General features: G+C 42.7%; 1 protein-coding gene across 1 annotated transcript in view; it reads right to left on the bottom strand.

Annotated features, from left to right (window-relative positions):
• dnah2 (dynein, axonemal, heavy chain 2) overlaps positions 1–15036 on the bottom strand; it is a gene marked incomplete at both ends in the record, with an annotated part of 552347 nt that overhangs the window by 219616 nt on the left and 317695 nt on the right. Inside the window, 3 exon segments of the mRNA XM_080741500.1 lie at positions 3886–4011; positions 6747–6899; positions 14333–14460. Of these exon segments, the coding sequence (XP_080597626.1) occupies positions 3886–4011; positions 6747–6899; positions 14333–14460 (407 nt within the window).

The following is a 15036-nucleotide window of genomic DNA, read 5'->3' as shown; positions in this document are numbered from 1 at the left end:
ATTAGTGTCCCGGCCTCCCAGGAATCAAACCCCCAGCACTCCATATAGCAGCATATTTGCGCTAACCACTACGACCATATGGAGGGTAGCGGAAAGTCATTTATCTTCTACCGTCAAACTTTGGCATCTTCACAAGCTTTGCTGATTCAAAAGGTACAGTACACAACACTTTACAAGCTTTAGCACAGGAGTGCCAATTTATATACGGTACTATATACAGTAGCCTCATTTATACTTGGGTGCACTACGGTGTTGTTATTGAAAAAGAAAAGTCGATCTACAAACTCACAGTTCATTGAGCTGTAATGCATTGTGAGCTTGTTGATCAGCTTTTTTTTTTAACATATTTTCTGATGCGCGACACTTGAGCGCCAACTAAGTTATTAGGCCAGCTTCCGTCTGCTATGCCAAATACCACCATTTGCTGATGTGTGTAAAAGGCTGATTTATGCCACTGTGTTAAGGCGTCATCAAAGTTACAATGCTTACTGCACAGCCAGTGATTTATAGTCCTGCGTAGGCTCTACTGTCATACAGTATCACTTCCACAACACTAGATAGTGTAGACGCGACGTGCGTTAATTCTGGGAGCCCAGAAGTGTTTACAGTACATTCTCACTCAATGGAAATGGCTTTGTTAAGATGAATTAACGTTAGCCTAGCGTTATTGAGAAGAGGATTGCGTCAGTAGAGGTGGAGACAAAAGAGAACCTTTAGGAAGAGGAGGAATTCCCACAGAGAATAGGAATAGATTTTCACAATGTAATAAATCGGTCGTGCCTGTTCATCTCTCACAAGTTATAAATAGGTCGCGTAGGTGGTTCAGGTGCTGACGAACGCCAGAAGTTTGAAACGCCTTTCCGCCTAGTTACTGTACGTGCTTGAGGAGATGCACAAACTGTACAGCTGTGTATCAACTGTAGGTCGACATCACACTTACCTACAGAACAGCCACACAGACATCACACCACGCCAAGTCATGGGCCAGACCAAATATTGGTGGGCTGCCATTTGATGGGGCAAAATCTTACCTACTGTATCCCAAATTGCTTATAGGGTTAATACAAGCAAATTGATATACCGTATGATAGCCCATCCACAGGAGTAGCTTATCATGAACCTAAGGCAACGAAAACTCGTAGAGGTAATAAAAGCAATGTGTTTGAATCTGCATACGAAAAAAAGAAAGACAATCTGCGTGTACAGCCGGGAATTATATGTCAAGGCAAAAGAAATAGTGTCAAAAAACACTGTCATCAGGATAGTTCCACGCCATTTGCAATCTACTTTTCCTACAGTTTCTCCAAATCAAATCATCTTATTTTTGACCCGATTGCCTCAAATGTTAGTTAAACTTCGTTACACCTTTACTGTTCCTGGTCAAAAGTGACCAGTGGTAGTGACCACCATTTTGACGGATATTAACAGACAAGACTATAACCACAAGATGAAAATTCTCTGTCTCTCTCCATCTCTCTCTACGCACAAACGCTTGCACCACACACACACACACACACACAGTTGTAGACGGCTGGCCCCTTCTGTTCCACACTGTAAAAATCTTCATCACACATCATACAAAATCGAAAGTTTTAGAATTCCACAGTAGGTCAAATTGCTTATTCAAGGCCACTCAATTGCCGGAAGCACTTTGTGAGCAGAGAAGGCGAGACACCACAGGTGTCAAATAACTAATCAAAATGACAAGTCTATTGTGGAGGAAAACATAATTGGTCTTGCAGCAATATGAATGTGAAAAAGTAGTGTTCTGAAATTGCAGAGCTTGAAGTCGAGGCAGGTTTATGAAAAGGCTGGTTCCTGATGTAGCACAAGATCAGAAATGTACTACTGTATGTTGAAGTAGAGACAAAGATAAAAAAAAAAGACGAGTCCACTTATAATCACAGACCACTTGGGCGTCAGTGGCTCTGGGTAGAGTGGCCATTTGGCAACCGGAAAAGTTCCCAGTTCGATCCCAGGCTCCCCCAAAGTTACTGCATGTCAAAGTGTCCTTGAGCAAGACGCTGAACCCCTAATTGCTTATGTTTGAATGTGTGTGTGAATGGGTGAATGTAATGCACACTCTATGTTAAGTGCCTTTTTACCATTTTATAATTACTCAGGGGTGCCCACACTTTTTTGACGTGAGATCTACTTTTAAAATGACTAGCTCAACATGATCTACCCATCCAAAATGTTTTAGCTGAGGGCCCGAGGGGGGCTTTGGAATAGCAGCACTGGCGTTACATTTTAGACAAACACACTTACTGTAAGGGGGAAATAAATGGGAAATACTGGGGAAATGTCTTCATCCCATTCTGTTTGGAAGTGGTAGGTTTTGGGGTTCTTTGTAATGTTACTGACTCTTGAACAAAGTATTGCATTGGAGGTTTGCCTATTAGAAGCCATGAAGGGAGCTGACAGGCCCTTCTTGATGTCATATTGGCAAATTATTTTATATTTTAATTATATATTTTTAGATGCATGTCATGTGGTCTACCTGCACACCCTTGGTAATCTACTGGTAGATCACAATCTACCTTTTGGGCACCCCTGCTCTATAATAATGCATTGTAACTATTGTGTCACACAATCCTAGTTGACATCATAGAGCCAGGGCCAGGCGTCTTCTCCCTCAGCCTGCAGCCAGCTCAGGTGTGGGTGCCCAGCTGTACCAAATCGCCATCAGAGCCTACCGTATAAGCTGCTGAGAACATGCGCCCGACACTTGAACATTGACTACTGTGGTCAGTTTAGCCGGCTTTTTAAAACAGTATTTTTCTCAAAGTAAGTTCTCAAAGTAACTTTGTCACTCATGTGTGTATACTGTATGTGCTAAGCCTGTTCTCTGCTTTGTTCCGTGCTCCCTCCGTAAAACCCGTACCAGCTCTGGAGGAGGTTATTTGTAACCCGAAAGAAAACCAAAATTAATGTAAATCTGTCTACCATGCAATGATGTTATGTTTTCACTCATCTGTCTGTGAATGAACAAAAAATGTCAAGATATAGGCGGCAGTGGCTCAGGAGGTAGAGAGGGCTGTTTGTTTCGATCTCCACCTCCTCCTGGCTGCATGATCAAGTCCTTGAGCAAGACGTTGAACCCACGAGCAGCTTGCTGCCTTGCGTGGTTTCTTCCACTGTCAGTGAGGGAATGTGTGTGAGCGGGTGTGAATGTAACGTGCGGTGAAAGCCGCTATAGAAACGCAGAGCGTTTAGTGTGTAAAGTGCTGGTGGGCGTAGTGTAATTTAACTTCCTTTTTGTACGTTTGTAAAATGACATGAAAATGACTGACTGCATTTGAGAACACTTTCGTATGCTTTCTTGGCAGCGGTCTGCACTGCACTGAATGACTACCAGTTAACAAGTTTGGAATAATTAATAATGATGATTTGAGTCTAATTCTCCAAATCTTCTACAAAAGGACTATATGTTCCAGGGGGTGGAAATAGCACTTTCCACGATCACAAGAACTTAGAATACTAGCCCTTACCCGTTCAAAGATATGAGCAATGTGCACACAGTATATGAGGTATACGAAAGTATATGAAAGTAACTTTAACTGGTGCTTGCATGATAATATGTAGGAGCATCAATGTAAGAAATACCCGTTTCGTTTAATGGCTACAGAGATACTGTACCGATCTGGATGATTTTTGGACAACATCTGTAATAGGGCCAGACACATTACATTCAGATCAATTGCTCCAGCCACTGAGGAGAAACGCTGTGACAGACAGACACTCAGACAGACAGACAGACAGACAGACAGACAGACAGACAGACAGACAGACAGACAGACATTTGGAAAATTATATGTTTGATAAGAGATTCCACTGCACAGGGCAAGGGAGTAGCTACAGCCACAATGTATACAGAAGTAATACCTTGCTGTCGTCTATAGGGGGCGCCTCCCCGGCGGGGAAGAGGTCCTGGAGGATTCCATTGAAGAGCAGCAGGTCATCAGAGGTCAGCTTGGCCAGGTTCATGTCCTTGAGGGACATGACCAGGATCTGAGGAGGACAGAGGGCAAGGGCCACAATTTAAATATCACTTCTTGAAAATATCTTGTTTTCTATGAAGTGATGTTTGAGTGAATGTGGCTGCCAGTGTTAGTTTATGCAGGACATGGGAGTCAAGTCGCCGCCCAGCTGTAGTCAGATGTCAGTCAGCTCTGTTCTCATTCCTCATTCTCATGTCTGCTGGTCATTACTTCACAATGTCATCATTCACACTCCAATCAAAGCGCTCACTCAGTAAGAAGGCTCATTTAAATATGGCTCGCTTTCTCTTATGCAACTATTTACCTTGTCGTTTACCGACTAGAGCAGTGGTTGCCAAACGTTTTAGCTCGAGACCCAAAAGGGGAACTTGATGTCTCCCTGGGGACCCAAACTAGTGTGACATGTTGTGAGCTTGTAGATCTGCTATTTTCACTACTCCTTAAAGTCCATTTTTTTTAAATCATTTGAAATAACTTCTGTACAAAAAGATATAATGAAAAAATAATTGGCTATTTGTTCAGTGTTTGGGAAACTGGACTAGAGTGCATGTTTACTAGCATGTGTAAGTTGCTCTGGATCAGGGCGCCTGCTCAGTGTCGAAATTATAAAATTGTAATCATAAAAACCTTTCAGCCCTAGCAACAGGCTGCTATTGCTATGCAAGCTCACACCATGGAAGCTCTTTCCTGAGGCTTAGACCACGCTGTGAGGACATTTTGACTGTAATGCATAACTAATTTACCTGGGAGGGAAAAAGAAATCGCCAAAGAATTCCCCATTTTGGGCAAGAAGTCCCTATTTTGGGCATATTATCCAAAATGGCCAAATCTTTCAACAATTTTGAGGCACTTTTACTTTGTTGGAGTATTTCCAATTGTTGGTAGATTTACTTCTACTCCACTACATCTCAGAGGCAAATATTGTACTTTTACTTTTACTCCACTACAATTATTTTCCACTACAATTATTTGACAACTTTAGTTACTAGTTGTCATTATTATCACAAAATATATACTAACCAGTAACCACTTCATCCCTATATATTTCGGCCATTTGAAAATAACCGATCTACAAGCTCCGCTATTTTCAAAATAGTTTTTTTTAAAAACTATTTTCTACCTTTGAAAACAAAATGGGTACTTTCTACTTTTGGTAGTTTAAGTCCACGACTGGTTGTGAGCTTGTAGATAAGCTATTTTTGCTATTTTTGCTTGAGCGGTTATTCAGTGGTGACATGGTCAGCAACACACTCCATCATCTGTACACATATGACTGACACACCAGAGAACCAATCATATGGGAGAGAAAAGGAGAGAGTGATTGGTTACGGAGCGACAGGTTCTTTTCAACTAATGCCGTTTCAAGTCGGCCCTCCTTTGATACATTTTTGATCACAGCTGCGATCCCACGGGTCGCCCCCAAGCACACACACCTTCCCTCAGTGTCACCCCTTCATCTGTGCCGCCGCGCGTGGACTGGATTGTGCATGAGTGTGTGTGTGTGTGTGTGTGTGTGTGTGTGTGTGTGTGTGTGTGTGTGTGTGAGACCAACCTCGGGCCATGCTGATTGACAGGGTGATGATACTCCATATCTAGCGATATCTAGCCTCTTAAATCAGACACATCCGACTATGACATCCTATGACATCCGCGTGACCGATGACACATGTCTGTTTACACACAATTGACAACCCATGGCGCTGAATGAGGACATGACCACAGATGTATGTTGTCTCTCATTCTTATGGAGACCTCAGCGGACACTCAGAATGACTACGGTGTAAATGGAAACGACTTTTATCATGTGGAACAGATATCATTTTACATGTTTGCGTTGGCTATTCAAAAATAGCAGATATACAAGCTTGTACATCTGCTATTTTTGGAAAGTTCTGAAAGATCTAAAAAGTGTGAGAACTACTGATTTTAAATGCTTTTTTTTTACACAAAAATGGGTTAATATAGACTCATCACTGGGGGATCAAGAATCGATTCCATCACGGAATAATCGATTCTGAAGTTATAGAGAATCGTAAAGCAATAAGGTTTTGGGCATATTACTAAATAACAATTAATATATAATCATAAAAGGAGGTCTGCGCCAATTCACCCTTTGTCCGCCTTCTGGTTGGTCCCTGACTGACTGACCAACCAGCAAGCTCTTTCTGCCTTGTTCTGCCCTGGTTCTGCTTTATATGGTTGTTTAATTTGCTAAAACATTATTTTTGGAGAGAAAAACATGATATGTCCAAGTCACTATTATTATTTTTGGAGAGAAAAACATGATATGTCCAAGTCACTATTATTTTTGGAGAGAAAAACATGATATGTCCAAGTCACTATTATTTTTGGAGAGAAAAACATGATATGTCCAAGTCACTATTATTTTTGGAGAGAAAAACATGATATGTCCAAGTCACTATTATTTTTGGAGAGAAAAACATGATATGTCCATTCCAAGTCACTATACCGCACCGGAGATGTTCCTTTTTACTGACACCAAGTTTAAAATAAGAATTGAATACACAGAATATCAATACGAAGCAAAGGAAAAACACATTATTTCAATGGTAGTGGATAGAGAGACAAGATTTTTGTCCAATCAAGAAACAGCAACCAATGGGTGCGAAGAGGGGCACAACCATGGGCGGGACTTGACAATGGGTCAATTACTGCCCCATTGGACGGACGGACGGGCCGATGGAAAGACAGAGAGTGGTGTGTGTGTGTTGTCTTATACAGTACCTCTTCATCGGTCATGTTGGGGCAGCAGCGTCTCTTGCTGCCAGCGTAGTGCAGCAGGGACAGCAGGGCACGCAGGCCAAAGTCATAGTGGTCCTGTTTGGACAACAGCTCCACCACCAGACGATACACACTGACCACCTTCTGAGACAACTCCTGGAGGGGGGGAGGGAAGGGGGAGAGGGGGAGAGGAGAGGGAGGGAGGGAGGGGGGGGAGAGAGAGAGAGAGAGAGAGAGAGAGAGAGAGAGAGAGAGAGAGAGAGAGAGAGAGAGAGAGAGAGAGAGCATGTAGAGTATAGAGCAGTGGTAAAGCGGTGGTTCCCAGTGGTGTAAAGAAACTAAGTACATTTGCTCAAGTACTGTACTATAATTAAGTGCAATTTTGAGGCACTTTTACTTTGCTGGATTTCCAATTTTTGGTAGATTTACTTCTACTCCACTACATCTCAGAGGCAAATATTGTACTTTTACTTTTAGTCCACTACAATTATTTGACAACTTTAGTTACTAGTTGTCATTATTATCACAAAATATACACTAACCAGTAACCACTTCATCCCTATATATTACGGCCATTTGAAAATAACCGATCTACAAGCTCCGCTATTTTCAAAATACTTTTTTTTTTTAAAACTATTTTCTACCTTTGAAAACAAAATGGGTACTTTCTACTTTTGGTAGTTTAAGTACACTTTGATGCCAATACTTTTGTAATTATTTTATTCAAGTAAATTTAGAATTCCCAACTTTTACTTGTAACAGAGTATTTCCACATTGGGTTCGGGTTTCGGGGTTCCCATGCAACGTTTTCTAGTGAGAGAGGGAAAGAAATCTTGCATGGGGTTCCCTGGCTGGCACTAAATGTTTTCAGAAGGGGGACCATCACGGTCAAATAGATATTAATTTGCGGGTCCTTGACATGAAAAAGAAATTGAGAACCACTGTTCTACAATTCTGCAAAGTAGTATTTTGTTTTATGGATTGATAAGCAGCTTATAGATGGGACTTCACTAAGCTGAATTCCGAAAGATTATGGCTGGCACTTTACCAATGTCTTGGTCACCGTCTTGTATACGGTCTAAAATGGTGAACAAATATGTGTTGAGTTAATGTGTGTGTGAGAGGAGAGGGGTTGAAAGGAAAGAGGAAAGAGGGGAATAGTTAGAGAGAGAGACAGAGAGAGAGAGAGAGAGAGAGAGAGAGAGAGGAGCAAGAGAGAGACAAGGACAGAAGAGACATGGGGAAGAATGAAAGAACATTATTAGGGGGTTATCATCCTTGGACAAATAGGATTAAAATTGCAATTACACTCACTCTAGAGATGAAAGGAAGGGAGGGAGAGAGAGAGAGAGAGAGAGAGAGAGAGAGAGAGAGAGAGAGAGAGAGAGAGAGAGAGAGAGAGAGAGAGAGAGGGGTGAGCAATGCATGCTGGGAAACACGAGCGGTTGTACTGGTGGTATAGAGCACAGTGTAAACTGCTGAAGTCTCTCTCTCTGTGTGTGTGTGTGTGTGTGTGTGTGTGTGTGTGTGTGTGTGTGTGTGTGTGTGTGCGTGCTCGCGCGCGTGTGTCGATATATACTTGACACACACATAAAAGCCTTGACAACTCAAGTGCATGAAAAATGTAAAATGCATGCTTTTGCTTAAACATGCATGTGTGTGTGAGAGAGATCTGCCCTTAACATCACAGGGGTCATCCCTCCCATCACTCCATTCCTTTACCCACACGCGCACATATAGGCACACACACGCGCGCACACACACAGCAGTGGGAGGTGGAGCTGTGCACTCCATGACCCCCCCACTGCAGACAGTACCATGGGGCCGTGCTGCCCCAGTACCATCTGTGACGGGGGTGTGTGTGTGGGGGGGGGGGGGGGGGGAGGAGAGAGAGAGAGAGAGAGAGAGAGAGAGAGAGAGAGAGAGAGAGAGAGAGAGAGAGATAAAGCATGTTTTTTTCCTCTCGTTTTATGCCCACTACTTGATCTCCCCTACGGTCGTTTCATTGGACTGAAGAAGGTCACTTTTGTGAAAGCGTCACCTCGTTTACACATTGTTTAACTGTGTGTGTGTGTGTGTGTGTGTGTGTGTGTGTGTGTGTGTGTGTGTGTGTGTGTGTGTGTGTGTGTGTGTGTGTGTGTGTGTGAAACTTTGTTCCCCGGTTACGACTGTTAGACGAGTACAGTATTTGTAATTCAGCCTGCGTGTGTGTGTGTGTGTGTGTGTGTGTGTGTGTGTGTGTGTGTGTGTGTGTGTGTGTGTGTGTGTGTGTGTGTGTGTGTGGGTGTGTGTGTGTGTGTGTGTGTGTGTGTGTGTGTGTGTGTGTGTGTGTGTGTGTGTGTGTGTGTGTGTGTGTTGTGTTTCATGGCTCCTGGGGTCTCATGTCAGCTTGTTGTTCTCATCAAAACCAAGCGGCTCAGTAAGACATGGGCACTCATGCACACAGTCATGCAAACACACGCATGCACGCACACACGCGCAAGTGTGTGAATTATTGCTATACGTGTGAGGACATGAAACATTTAGAACAGCATTGAAAATAGCTGAAAACAGCCCAAAGAAAACTGTGAGCTTGTAGATTGAACCCCAACAGCTAAAACCCGTCCATTCTTATTTCCTAACCTGAATGTTTTTATAATTGTCTCCACCAGCCGAAGGCTGAGGGAGAGTATGTTTTCCCCTCCGTCCGTGTGTCCGTGCGTCCGTCCGTCCGTCCGTGCGTCCGTCCGTGCGTCCTCGCAGTTTGTGAGCGCCAAATCTCAGTCGCCGTTGGCCCGGTCGCTGCCAAAGTGAGCACACACATTCCCTGGATGCCAATCTAGAACCTCTGCCCTAAATTTTTCAAATGGGCCTTTTCTAGCGCCAACTAGTGGCCGATGTTTGCTAAACACATTTCTGTGCACTACTCTTACAGATTTTGTCCAAAAATCCTACAAATCGGTAGGCAATATCTCGACAGTCATGTGATCAACACGGATCTGTCCGATTTTGCATATTCCATCCTGATTGGCTAAGATTGGCTTCCAAAGTTTGTGGGATTGAGCCGTTTTGAACAAAATGCCTCAAATCACAAACGCAAAGTGCAATTATCATGAAATCGCGCACACACGTTCCAACTAGGCCGAGGAGGAAATGCCACTTAATTTTTTTTAATCAGCCTCATGGTGGCGCTATAACAGCCCGATTTGTGGTTTTACCTATGACTCCACCGATCAGTTTCAAACTTTGTAAGCACACTCCCTAGAGGCTAAGGATAAACCTTTGCCCTGCATTTTTCACATCAGCCTTTTATAGCGCCACCTTTGGGCCGACTTATGTAAAACACATTTTTGGATATTACTCCTTGAGATTTTATCCAAAAATCATGCAAATCGGTACACAGTATCTCTATAGTCATGTGATCAAGTCCGATCCGTCTGATATTTCACATTCCATCCTGATTGGCTAATATTAGCTTCCAAAGTTTGCAGGATTGCTCCATTTTTGAACAAAATGCCTCAAATCATCAACGCAGCTTGCGATTACCGTGACATTTGCCACACATATTCCCACTAGGTCAAGGAACAAATGCTACCTTTTTAACATTGTCCTGTTATAGCGCCACCAGCAGGTAGACTTTAGCAAAACACATTTTTGGAACACAATGCTTGAAATCATGCATGCAGCGTCCGATTGCCATGAAAGATCTAAGGTGAAGAACATATGCCACCCTTTTTACATTGGCCTATTATACAGTAGCACCACCAGGACGCACGGCCTGGTGGAGACCTGTGCTCGGAAGAGCACTGCTTCTAGTTGTAAACTCAAACAACCATTTCTATAGTAAAGACCAGGAAATGGTCCTCAAATGTCTCAAATTAATTATTGGCCCACATAAGTATAGTAATAAAAGTAATACACACACACACACACACACAGTGTGTGTGTAGCGTGTATAGCCGTCATGCTAGGCGGAGCAGACGATGGGTGTGCGGGAGGCGAATGCCCCTCCAGTGCGTTCCAGCTGAAAGCGTAGCTGGAGCGTAGCACGCTCCCAGGCCAGGCCCAAGTAGGCCAACAACCCCTGCCACGCTGCTGCATGCTTAGTACTGCTCAACAACGCCTCATAAACACACCGCTTGATCCCAGCGTCATGGCGCTAAGAATAATTGCCTCATCTCCGTTCCCTCCGCCAATTATTTTACAGCAGTGGTGGTCCGTATAAACGTACTGTATGCATCTAATATTAAGCCAAAACAACTTGAACTTTATTTGGAGTTTGAGAACATTAGGTGTAGATAACATCAAGAGACAAGAAGACACTTGCCATGGGGCGACCGATAGTTCCAAACATTACTGTAAAGTTCCAAACGCAACTGTATAGTTCCAAACATTACTGTATAGTTCCAAACATTACTGTATAGTTCCAAACACAACTGTATAGTTCCAAACATTACTGTATAGTTCCAAACACAACTGTATAGTTCCAAACATTACTGTATAGTTCCAAACATTACTGTATAGTTCCAAACATTACTGTATAGTTCCAAACGCAACTGTATAGTTCCAAAAATTACTGTATAGTTCCAAACATTACCGTATAGTTCCAAACATTACTGTATAGTTCCAAACACAACTGTATAGTTCCAAACATTACAGTTCCAAACATTACAGTATAGTTCCAAACATTACTGTATAGTTCCAAACATAACTGTATAGTTCCAAACATTACTGTATAGTTCCAAACATTACTGTATAGTTCCAAACACTGCTGTATAGTTCCAAACATTACTGTATAGTTCCAAACATTACTGTATAGTTCCAAACATAACTGTATAGTTCCAAACATTACTGTATAGTTCCAAACATTACTGTATAGCTCCAAACATTACTGTATAGTTCCAAAAAATACTGTATCGTTCCAAACACTAATGTATAGTTCCTGACATAACTGTATAGTTGCACACATTAAAGTTCCAAACAGTACTAAAGTAACCAACCCACCCACCCCTCCCTCCCTCCCTCCATCTGCTCTACAACAGGGCTGGGTTGTGTCAGTTCTGAGTAGTGAGTGTTAACATGGTGCAGTGAGGGTCCATTTTTACATGAGCTTGCTGTGTACTCCCTCCGTCAGATAATTACTGTTCCCCACAGGAGACACATCTGCCACCACGCAGGCATTAGTGGCACCGCCTGCGTGCGGGCGCGCGTGTGCGCACGTGCACATGTGCAGTATGAGTGTTCAGCTTGATTTTGAAGCCCTGGTATGAAGTTCTGTGTGATTTCAATCTCTCTAACTCTCTCTCTCTCACACACACTCACACTCACTCACACACACACACACACACACACACACACACACACACACACACACACACACACACACACACACACACACACACACACACACACACACACACACACACACACACACACACACAGAGTGGAGTAGCAATAGCTCCCCAGTGACTCAGCGGTAATCCTACTCTGGTCCCAGGGAACCGTGTGCCTGCCTGTAGTAATCACACACGCGTACATCTGTACGACTATACTTGTGAGTATATCCACGTTTTAGGACTGCTTTACTTTGGTTATGTTTTACAATGTAACCCTAAAGCCAAAAATAGATTTTTTTAGTGCTTGACTGAATTGGAATACTGTATAGCTCTAAAGCCCTTTGCACACAGGCGCGTTTATCCGCACGGATAAAACGGACAATTTCATTTTTTTAAAAGAAAACACTGATTCTCTACGACCTCATGCACACCGGATCCGAATTAGCCTGCGACGAGTATTATATTATAATAACATTCAACAGACACAAATAGTGTCTTATAAACATTGGTGTTTTATAAATATTTAACCGATGAATAAGTATTAACATAATAACATTGAATCCAACGGAACACAGGTTCTCATTTCCGGAGCAGTAAAGGTTTGGTCCTACAACGTACACCTGACAGTGACGACATATAAAAGTATATTATTCTCTAAGTTTGAAAGGAAAAGGCAAGGCAGGGTTTTTTAATTGAATCCATCAGATAAATTCGATGATACTGCGTCTCCATCAGACTTGGAGGAACTCAATCGCCAATCTGCTGATTGCCTGAGCTCTCCACATAAAAGGAGCCAAGCATGTTTCATTAAGGCAGCGATAATTCAACAAGATAGATCCTTTAGAAATCAGTGCAGCATTCAGAACGCTAGCAAATAGATCACTGGGACCGGGGGTCCGTTTAGCGGATCCACGCGGACTACACACCAGACGAGAGCATGCTTCCGATGAGATCACTCTGGGTTTGTCTGTGATGGTGATGCTAGAAACGCACTGCGATTCAATTTAGGGATGAATCATGCAACCATCATTATCTTCTTGCCGATTTTATTCTATCGATAGTGGTTTGATTAATCAAATAATTGAGAAGCTTTTTTATAACGTGTTCGAGTAGATCAGTGGGTAGAGCACTCGCCTTCATACCACAAGGTCATGGGTTCAATACCGGGGCACTGTCAATTCAGCGTATGAGTTGGGCAACTAAGTTGTGCGTCCCAGTAAGTACTGGGACCTGATGGTTATGTAGGTGATGTTGCGCCCCACCTCAGCAATCCATCTTCCAGAGGTCTAGCACAATGAAACGGCATTCTCGGCTGATGCCGACAATAAGCTACTCTGACGTACTTACTTACTACTTATAACGTAATCATTTAATAGTCTGATTAAACACTCAAGACACATTTTATACGAACAACATTGTCATCCAAAAACAGCTTCTACATATTATGCTGTTTTTGAAAATCTCAGAAAAGCTCAGAGTGACATGCCGTTTGAAACGGCATCGCCTCTGCAGTTCACACTGAAATCATCTTTAGCAGCTTACAAGAACATAGCGGGTGGTACCAGGGCACCTTAAGGGCAGCCTTGAAAGCTAATGGAGTGAATCATCAGCGTCTTTTCCTCATTTTGATAAGCAGTGAATGTAGCTGCACTTGTAGAGTGAATTCAAATGCTTTGCAATATGAATGAAGGGTGCCAACTTGATAACACATACTCTCTCATGCGGAGGTGGCTCTCAATTCCTGCTCCCCTGAGACTTTGCAGTTTTCTACACAAGCAGGTATTTCGAAGCTCTCGAATATACAAATATATCATTGCCGTCGGGTGGGTATTATTTTTTGTATTTATTGGTTAAATATTAAAATAAATGCAGGGAACATCTGTCTGCACGTCTGTTATCCGTCTGTCCGACCGACCTCAATCTCGGCATGTGCGTCACCTTCGAACCGAGGTCTGGGTTCCAGGGGATCCTCAGCAAAATGTGTTAATACAGCATAAAAATCAGTTCAACCACTGTAACCCTATTTTATATTGTATCTACAAGCTGAAAACACACACAAATCTTCTCTTATGGGGTCTCTACAAAACCTTTTCAGATGGGGGTCTATTGCCAAACATCAATTTAGGGGTCCTTATTTATATATAATTCTTATTGGATTTTTTTTCCCCATTTTAAAATACAGGCCACATTTAGGGGTCCTTGACATGAACATTTTTGAGGACCCCTGAGATAATCACTCCACAACAACATATAGATGTCCACATTAGGACTTACCTCGCACTTGCCGAAGCCTTCTCCGAACAGTGTGATGTGGGCGATGACAGCGGAGTCGGGCACCACCATGGAGCACGGTCTGAACAGGCACTTCAGGTTGTCTGGAAGCTCCGTATGGCCGTTGTAACCTGCAAAAACAAGACAACACAAGAGGCTATTGGAGAATCTGATTTTGTCAGGAAATGTCATGTTTTATTATGATGTGCCTTTATTTTGTAGTCTTCTCATTGTGTTTCCTGTTTTTGCCCAGTTATTGTTTCCTGTCTTGTCTTACCTACCTGTGATTGTTAGTTATCTCCACCTGTGTCCTGTTAGTCTCCCAGCCAATCCCTGTGTTGATTTGTTTTTAGTTCACCTGTGTCAGTTAGTCCTGTGTCTATTTAAGTCCTGTGTTTGTGCCTTGCCAGATTATTAGTTATTGTCATGTGTGAGTATGTCTGATCCTCCTGTTTCTACATATCATTAGTTTAGTTTCTTCCCAGTATAGTTTAGTTGCCCAGTTTGAGTCGTTGTGTTTCCTGTTTATTTCTTATTAAATATTCTTGAATTTAGACGTTTTTGCCTCAGTCTGGTTTGATTCTGCATTTGGGTCCAAATCTGTCTCACACCCTGACAGATTTGGGACAACAGGATCGGATAAAGGAACAATGTCACTGTTCCCAACCAAAATACTGTTGGTGTCGGGCACAAACCTCATATTCTAA

The sequence above is a fragment of the Nannobrachium achirus genome (genome assembly GCF_963921795.1).
Source record: "Nannobrachium achirus genome assembly, chromosome: 14".
NCBI lineage: Eukaryota > Metazoa > Chordata > Actinopteri > Myctophiformes > Myctophidae > Nannobrachium > Nannobrachium achirus.
This window is presented reverse-complemented; position numbering and strand designations above follow the sequence as displayed.